General features: G+C 56.3%; 1 protein-coding gene across 1 annotated transcript; it reads right to left on the bottom strand.

Moving 5' to 3' along the window:
* Positions 1-562: 562 nt before the first annotated feature.
* Positions 563-2316, bottom strand: HMX3 (H6 family homeobox 3). Its single transcript, XM_052661178.1, has 2 exons — positions 1917-2316; positions 563-1242 (listed from the first exon to the last, which is right to left on the bottom strand). The coding sequence occupies exons 1-2, from the start codon at positions 2314-2316 to the stop codon at positions 563-565; spliced, it is 1080 nt and encodes a 359-aa protein (XP_052517138.1).
* Positions 2317-9096: the final 6780 nt, after the last annotated feature.

Here is a 9096-nt window from a genome sequence, read left to right as displayed (position 1 = left end):
TGGGGAATAATTGATTGGGAGTGAAGGGGAACAGCCACACCCAGAGATCCAGAATAAAAGTACAATGTGAATTCTCTCTGTCTCCCTCTCGACTTCTGAAAATAGTTCTTTAGAAAATGAATAAACTGAGGGTTCAGGCTTTGCGTTTACTTTCCTTGTATAAAAATAAACCCAAAAAGTCACAGCGCAATGAGAATCTGGGGGTGGGGGTGGGGGTGCAGGTGGGGGTGGGGGGGGGGGGGTGAGAGGATCGCACATTTTACAAAAGCTTCCAGCTGAAATATTTGACCTGGAAATGTCTCTTTCTTGCTTTCTCTTAATATAAACCGAAACCAAAAGTAAGAGGGGAAGCGCCTCAAATCCATTAGGGGTGAATTGCACGAAAATGCATTGCAAATACTTACAAAAAAACGCTACCGACTTGGGGAGGGGAGGCCGGGGCCGCGCGCCGGAGCCCCGGTTCCCGAAGGCCGCTGGACGTCTCGGCGCCCTCTGCCCGGCCCAGTCTCCTCCGGGGTCTGGGAAGAGGGCCGGGCGCTCCCTCCTCCTCGCCTCTCGGGCCTCAGACGGGCCGGAGCAGCGGCACGGACGAGACTACCGGGTGCGAGTAGTACACGGGGTGCGGGAAGGTGAGCAGCGGCTGGCTGACCGGCACCGGGGCCCCAGCGGCCGCGGCCGCTGCGCCCTCGGCGGCCGAGTTCTCGTGGTAGAGGATGGGCACGCGCACGATGCGCTGCGCCGCGGCGTGGCTCAGGTTGGCCGCCTCCAGCTCGGCCGCCAGCTGCCGCTTCCACTTGTTGCGGCGGTTCTGGAACCAGATCTTGACCTGCGTCTCGGTGAGGTGCAGGGACGCGGCCAGGCCGGCGCGCTCCGAGCTGCTCAGGTAGCGCTTCATGTCGAAGGTGGACTCGAGCTGGAAGACCTGGCTGCGCGAGAAGACCGTGCGCGTCTTCTTCTTGCGGCACGCGGGCTTCTTCTCTGGGCTCTCGGCGCCCTTCTTCCAGTCCTCGGTGCCCGGCGTCGCCGCCGCCGCCGCCGCCCCCACGCTCGCCCCGGCCGCGCCCGGCGCCGCCTCGCCCTCCTTCTTGGCTTCCTCCGAATCGCTCTCCTCCAGAATGATCTCGTCCGGGCTCTTGGAGTCCAGCTCCTTGTGGTCTGGGTCGGCCTTCAGCAACGGCTCGGGGGAGTCGCGATCGGTGCCCGAGGCGGGGGAGGAGTCTCGCAACAGGGCCTTCTCCGAGGCTGGAGAGAGACAGACAGACGGACGCACAGTCACACACACACACACACACACACACACACACACACACACGCCCAAGGACACAGCCCTCAGCGAGGCCTGGCGCCTGGGGGGGCCGCAGGCTCACGCCGCGACAGCCTCTGGGCTCCAGGCCTCGAGGCCTCACCATTCCCGAGGGCCTCCTTCCCGGCTGGGCCAGAAGAGGGGCCCCGCGCCCCGACATCCGACCTTCTCCCAGGGACAGGCTGGAGCGACCCGGAGACGGCGGCGTGGCCGGTTTCTTTCCCTCAGTTCCCCCACCAGGGGCCCGCGGACAGATTCGCCTCCAGTTTAGGCACCCCCCGGGTCACTCCCTTCATCCAGACCAGGTTCCCCTTGTCCCAGCCACCTGAAGCCTCCTCCCCATTCGTGCCCGAGATCCCTTTTCCCAGGGAGCGCCAGGCCGGCGCTCCAATTCCACTTCTTTTCTCACCAAGTGGGATTGGATTCCCGGGCAGCGCAACAGAGCGCGCGGGCAGGAGTTCCAAGTTAGGGGACGGAGAAAGTTGGCCAAACAAGCGCGTTTGTGGGTTGCAAAGCAGGTCGGGGGTGGGAGGGTGGTCCCAGGGCTGCGATGGGACGCAGTGCTGAAAGGCTTGTGGGGGAAGACAACGAAAGTTCAAAGAGAGGTCGGTACCTTCAGGTCGCGGGAGGTGGCTGCCGGCGGGGGTCAGGGTGTAGGGGTACCACCAGGCCGGGGAGCGCTCCAGGTAGTGCGCGGGCAGGGCAAACCTCTGCGCCGGGATCTCAAAGCGGGGGAAAGCCAGGTCGCCCACCTGCGAGAGCGCGAAGCCCGCGGCTCCCTCCAGGGCTCCCTTGGCCGCAGCGGCCGCAGCGGCGGCGGCGGCGGCGGCGGCTGAGGCCGGAGCGAAGAGCGTCCGTGGGGGCGGCTGCGGCTTAGGGGGCGGCCGATGGTGGTCTCCGTTGAGTAGGTTCTTGATGGAGAACGGGGACTCCTTGGGCGCGGGAGGCGGGGGCGGCGGCGGTGGGGGCTGCGCACTAGCGGTGCCGGGGGCGTCCGGCCCGGGCTCAGGCATGGTCCCCTCTCCTCCGAGTCCCCGGGAGGGAGGGAGCGGGACAGGCGGGCGGCTGGGCGAGCGGACGGGCGCCGGAAATCAGACCATAAACGGAACTCAACTACGGGGCGCAAAGTCGGGGGCCGCCCCGGGCGCAAATCCAGCGGCAGGAGGGCGGGGTGAGGGCCCGGCCGGGGCGGGCTCACATGGGGGAGGGGTGCCGAGGGGCGGGGAGCGGCCCTGCCGCGGCACCGAGGGAGCGAGGCGGCTCGGCGGCGGCGGCGGCGGCTCCTGGGGAGGAGGCGGCAAGAGCAGTCCCCGGCTTGGGGCTGCGTCAATCCGGCGCCGGATGCTAATGATGAAATCAAAATGTCATCCAAGTTAAATGCGGGGAGTATACGGCGATTGGGCGCGTACAATGGCAAATGGGATTAGGCAGGCGAAGGCGCAGCCCGAGCTGGGCCCCGCAGCCGCCTGCGCCACCGCCCCCTCCTCGCCTTGCCTCGGATTTTGGCGCTTTGGCTTCGGGCTATAAGAGCCCGCCTGTTATTGGCTTTATATAGTCCAATTAGGCAGCAAATGAGGACAAGCCTATTAGCACAAAAGGATATTGGCTCCCGCTAAAGAGGCACTCGGAGCGCTCCGCCGAGCGCAGGAGGCGAGCGAGGGACGTGGAGCCGGCGGCGCCCCGGGTCGGAGCGCACTGACAGCCGCGGCGCCCGGAGCCCGCGCCTCCCTCTCCCCCCTGCAGCTCAGGGACCCGCTACCAGCCGCCTGGCCTGCGGGAGGGGGAAGGGGCGGGCCGGGCCGGCCTGGGTCACCTCGGGGTTATCCGCGCTCGCAGCTGCCTCTTCTCCGCCCCCCAGGGGCTTGGCAGGGGTCCGCCGCCCCCACGCAGCTGGAGAGCCAAGCAGCGCCAGCCCAGGAGGCTGGACGCGACCTCCGATCTGCGGTGAACTCAGCACTTGCCTACCCTTTGGGGGTCCAGCATTTTCCCTAAATCAAGCTAAAGGCGCAGCCAAGAAGAGGGGATTTGGGTTCCCCACCCACCGTCTCGTCGACAGGAAGGGACCTGGACTCAAAGTCCTTGCACCGCGTCCGCGGTCTCAGGAATCCGCGTGGCCTTGGCCTTTGGCCTTGGTAAACCGAGGAGAGAGCCTTCCCTCGAGAGCAGGAGCGGCTGTGCGTCTCTACGCACCGGGTGTGCGCGAAAAACGGGCTGACGCCCGAGCGTCACTCGGTGGGGCGATGGGCACCGACGCTCTGCAGGGCATTCCTCTAGTCTGGCCGCCGGGGCCCAAACCTTGACGATCAACTCTGAGCCCGTTGCCCCGAGAATGCACTTTCTCCCGGGAAGCCTCTCCCGCCAGCGTTTGGAGCCGCCTAACGCTTCAGTGGGGGCAGTGCGATCTGTAGGCACAACGGCGTGCCTTCCTCTGCGGCGGACTTGGCGACTTGGCACGGCACCGCAGCACGTCCCGACTCCCGTCAAGTCCCTGGAGAACCCTGCTGGACTTCTGAGCTGCACGGAAGGTTACTCTGCTCCATGGACTTTAAAATCAACTCTCCAAATTGCACAAGAAAGCTGGAAGGCAGGCATTTAAGACTCGAACCATCAAATAAACCAGAATTGCTTGCGGGGTCCCTGGTCAGAGAAAGATGGAAAAGTGTCCGTCACTCCCTTCCATGCACTATGAGCTTCCATACACCTGAGGTCTTTTGGTGGCCCCTTCTTCTACTATCGTCCTTTTTTTTTTTTCGTTAAATCTAGCCCTCACCTAACTCAAGGCCGCCCTGCATTGGCTGGCGCGACTGCTTTTGTCACCCATTTGAGAAGTAGGCATGTTTTATCTTCCGATCTGGGGCTTCCCACCTTTCCCCACCAAATCTCAAAGGGCGCATTTAATGTTTCTTTCAGCAAATATTCACCTGCAGTAGTAGTGAACCCTGTATTGATTTGCTTTGGGAACCAGGAATCATTGTAAATGGTGCTTCCATAAACAATTATTAGCCTCATTATCATCTCTTCCTTGAGTTTGCACAGGGCTTTGCTGGAATCTAAAACGCTATTCCATCCCAAAATCTGACTTTGGAACCAGTCACAGCCCTAAGACGAACATTCATGTTGTATAGATAGAAAAATGATCCTGGAGAGGAGACCGGGCCAAGGTCACCCAACCAGTGCTGGACACCCGGAAGTCATTTCCTCCCAAACTACAGAAATAACTGGAGGCGTCTATGTCTAAACCAGTTCAGTGGGCACCGCCCACACCGACCTGCCACGGGGCAGAGACAATGACGGAGTGGCCCCTGCGTGTCTCTGCGCGCGCGCGCGTTGCGGGAGCTCTCCAGTCTCAGGCAGAAGCGTGCAGAACTTGGCGAAAGTTCTGACGCAAGGAGAGCTCTTTAAGCTGAAACGAGCAGGAAAGTTGCTCATCGCCCGAGAAGAAAGAAGCGTTCCGCAGACTTCGCCGCAAAGTTCTGGCTGGGGAAGTGGGCTCTTGGCTAATTGCGACCGGGGATTAGCAGGCTGGCGGGCGAAGAGTCCGTAGGAACAGTAGACCCTGCACCCTGCGGCGCCGCTGCCGGAACCTCACTCCCTCACTCTCTCTGGTCCCAAGTTCTCACGGTGTATTCCCTGCCAAGGGCGCGCAGGTGCGTTGGCTAGTGTATGTGAGTCTTGACCAGAAAGATGACGCTCGGGCGTCAGCACCCCCAGCCCATCCCGTAAATTTCAGGAATGCTGAATTTCAACAGCCAGGAGCACAGATTTAAAAAAAAAATTTTTTTTCCCCTGCCTCTTGCAGAAAGCTCGTGGATCTAGGGTCCCAGACCGGAGCAGAGACCTTCACTCGCCCTCTGGCGAGCGGTGTTGAGCCTGTTTAGCTTGAGCCCGCAACTCCATTCAAAGTCAGGCAAACGGCGCCCTCTATGGGACATCCTCTAAACCAAACCTGCGGGCTCCCGGTGAGAAACCACAGTCCCGGCACACAGCGTTTAAAAACACTCGCGGGCTTACTCTTCCTGGTCTTGGCTTGTAGACAAAAAAAGCAGTCTCCCCCCCCCCCCGCCCCTGAATTCCGAGACAAGCAGAGAGTGAAACACCTGCGGATCTCTGCTGATCTTTAGCTGGCCACCATAGCAAATGCTCTCTCCTGTCTCTCTCACTGCCTCCCTTCTTTCCTGACCCTGTTTTAGGGCAGATTTCATGTTCCTGCTTTTAACTGACCCCTTAGGTTCCCACCCTGTCTGCAGGCTAGATGTGAACTGCTGGAAGCGCGGGGGGCGGTGGGGCTGTCTCATTCCTCCTCCCAGAACCCAGCGCACAGCTGGTCAACCAGTGATGCTCAGTAATCTCCTGTTAATGCCTGAATGATTGAGTGAAAGAATGAACTCAGGTTCCATTGTAGACGATTTGCCTAGCTGATTAGGGTCCTTCAGATAGACTATTCATACCCCAAAGCAGGGTTTTTTTTAAGGGTTTAATGAGAACCTGAAGTCTTTTGATAATGCATCTTACAAAACCTGGGCTTCCCTAGTGGCTCAGATGGTAAAGATGGTAAAGAATCTGCCTGCTATGCAGGAGACCCAGGTTCGATCCCTGGGTCAGGAAGATACCCTGGAGAAGGGAATGGCTACCCACTCCAGTATTCTTGCCAAGACAATTCCAGAGACAGGGGAGCCTAGCGGGCTACAGTCCCTGGGGTCGCAAAGAGTCGGACACGACTTCCTGGGATAGTCCACCTGCTTATCTGTGGAATGGGAAGGACAGTTTAAGGCTTCTAGCCAAGATTTCAGAGACCCCAGGGACGGGGGCTCCCCACTGTTAACATAGCCAGGATTTGCATTGGTCTTGAGGGGGACACTTCAACTCTCCTGACCTACAGTTCCTATAGGCAGAATAGACAAAAGCCCGCAGTTAGCCTGAGGACACTGCCCCAGGCTCCATGTACTCTGGCCCTCTTTCCTAGAAAGTTCTTTCCCTTGTGTTCCAGTGCTGCCAGGAATTCAGCCAAAGAAAGGGTCAATGACTGTGACTCTGAGAATATGCCCAGGCCTTGGAGATGGGTCATAGCTATGCTGTCCTTGATTGTATAAAATGACATGCAATGTCCTTTCCTGAGAAGAAAATCCCATCAGTGTTGGATTCATCAAGTTCCAAAGGGATTCGTATCCCAAGAAATCCACATTCCAAAAATGATTAGAGAAAATGGAATATATGCACACATTGAAATATTATTCATCAATGAAAGGAAATATTGATATATGCTATAATATGGACGAACCTTTGAAAGCATTATGCTAAGGGAAAGAAGCCAGACATAAAAAGAACACATATTGTATGGTTATATTTATATGAAATGTTGGCACAGTCGTCAACTTCATAGAGACAATAAGTGAAAAAGTGGTTGCCTAGGGCTGGGGGGTTGAGGGCAAATGGAGAATGACTGCTAATGAGTACAGGGTTTCTGTAGGGCATGATGAAAATGGTCTAAAATTGATGTGACGATGATCGCCCAATTCTTTGACTATACAAAATCCTCTTGAACTCTATACTTTAGATGAATGGATCATGTGATATATGAATGGTATCCCAATCAAGTTATTGTTTAAAAGTCCACCTCCCAGCCACCAGGCACAGGTACAGACTTTCCAAAGCCTCCTGTCTTGTGAGTCCCTTGGAGCTGGTCCTGTGACTCACCTGGGGCTCCCTCACTTCTTCCCACTCAATTCCTGTTTCTGCTGGTGGCTGGGCAAGGAGCGAGGGACACAGGGACTTTAGGCTCCGTCTCCTGTGCATGAGACCACTCTCTTCACACACCAAGATGAGGGAGCCTTGCCCTCTCAGCCTTCAGCGGAGTCACCTGGACTGAGCTGGTTTACCGTCCCCATGGTCCACATAGGACTGCTGTCCTGGCTGCCTCCCTTCCAGCCCAAACATCCTTGAAGTCTGTGTTCCTTATTTCTGGGCCTGAGGAATGACCCATTCTCCTGGAACCATCAGTTTTCTTCTGCCATATGACGGTGGCCCAGAATAATTGAAAATCAGTGGAAGAATTTTCAACAGGAAGCAAGAGGATCTGATCAGGTTTAAGTTCTGGAAAGGTCACTTGAATGAGCTGAAGGATTTGTTAGAGGAGGGAAGGATAGAAAGCTGGGAAGTCCAGTATCAAGGAGCTGGCTGATTTGGTGTCTGATGAGAACAAGCTTCCTGGTTTGCCGACAGCTGCCTCCTTGCCATATATATCCGCATGTGGTAGAGAGGTCTCATGTCTTATCTTGTTAGTATTTATTTGTTTATTTATCTCTCTGGCTGTGTGGGGTCTTAGTTGCCGCACGTAAGATCTTGCAAACTCCTAATTCCCTGACCTGGGATGGAACCCAGTCCCCCTGTATTGGGAGCTCGGAATCTTACCCACTGGACCACCAGGGAAGTCCTTCATGTCTCATCTTCTAAGGGTACTAATCCCTTTTTGAGGGCTCCAGTCTCATGACCTACTCCCCCCACCTCAAAGCCCCATCTCCAAATATGGTTGTAATGGGGATTGGGCTTCCACACATGAATTTGCTGGGATCAGCGGGGACACAGTTCAGTCCTTAGCAGTAACAAAGGGAGGGTCTGGGTGGAGTCAGAGCTGAGGGTCCCACAGGAGAACCTTTGAACCGAGAACCACTCGCCATCCCAGCCAAGTCTTTTTTTTTTAATTGGAAGATAATTGCTTTACAATATTGTGTTGGCCTCTGCCATACAGCGACATGAATCAGTCACAGGTATACATATGTCCCTTGCTAACCAAATCTTATATATGTGCTGCACTTTGAAAATCCCTTTCCCATCTCACCTCCCACACCTTCCTCATGACTCTATGATCAGACATATTCATTATTTCTTTTCAGAAAATAAAGCCAAAATATTGGTGCAAAAAAAAAAAAAAAAAAAAAAAGAGCAACTTGCATTCCTCTTTCTCATCCAATCTGCCCAGCCTTTCCCTTCCCTGAAAACTCAGCTCAAATCCATCTGTTAGAAGTTAGTACAAGGCCCTCAAAGGCAGAGTCAGGCCAGACTGAACCGAGGTCTTCACATGGGGTTCAGAGAACTCCTGAGAGGTCACGAAAGAAAGCTCTCTGCTCTTGTTGTAGGTTGTTATGGGCTTGAGCGGGGAATAGGGATTCAGCTGAAGCATAGAATAAGTAGTTTAGAATCAGACAGACTGTGCTTTAGAGCCCAAATCAGGGACTCGTGGGCTGTGTGAATTTTGGCAAGCGATTTACCCCTACGTCTCAGTCTCCGCATCTGAGCTACAGTGATGACCCTGCCCACTTCTCAGGGCAGTCGTGGGGCTGAGATAAGGTTCTGAATGAGCAGCGGTCAGCGTGGTCTGTCCGCCTAGTCCATGCTCAGTAAGCGGTAGCTGATTAAAGGTTGTGGGGTGGACAGAGGGCAGGAGGGAGGTGACAGGGTGTCTTGATTCAGACTGCCTTGAAAACACCGTCGTCTGCTGCCCTAATAGCTCACAGTTCTGGAGGCTGGAAGTCTGAGATCAGGGCTCTAGCAAGACCCTCCTCGTGCCTTCTGATGCCCACCTTCTCCCCATATGATCATGTGGGAGGAGAGACCTTCTGCGTATCTCATAAGGGCACTGCTTCCATTCAAGAGGGCTCCTTCTTCACGACCTCATCACCTCCCAGAGGCCCCACCCCCCAACCCATCACAGCTGAGGTTAGGGCTTTGACGTATGAATTCGGGGTGGGGGTGGGGGCAGGGGTGTGGGGGGCCGGGGGTACAAACATTCACTCGAG

Source organism: Budorcas taxicolor, chromosome 23 (genome assembly GCF_023091745.1).
Source record: "Budorcas taxicolor isolate Tak-1 chromosome 23, Takin1.1, whole genome shotgun sequence".
Lineage (NCBI taxonomy): Eukaryota > Metazoa > Chordata > Mammalia > Artiodactyla > Bovidae > Budorcas > Budorcas taxicolor.
The sequence above is the reverse complement of the archived record's forward strand: the minus strand, read 5'-3'. Positions and strand labels throughout refer to the sequence as shown.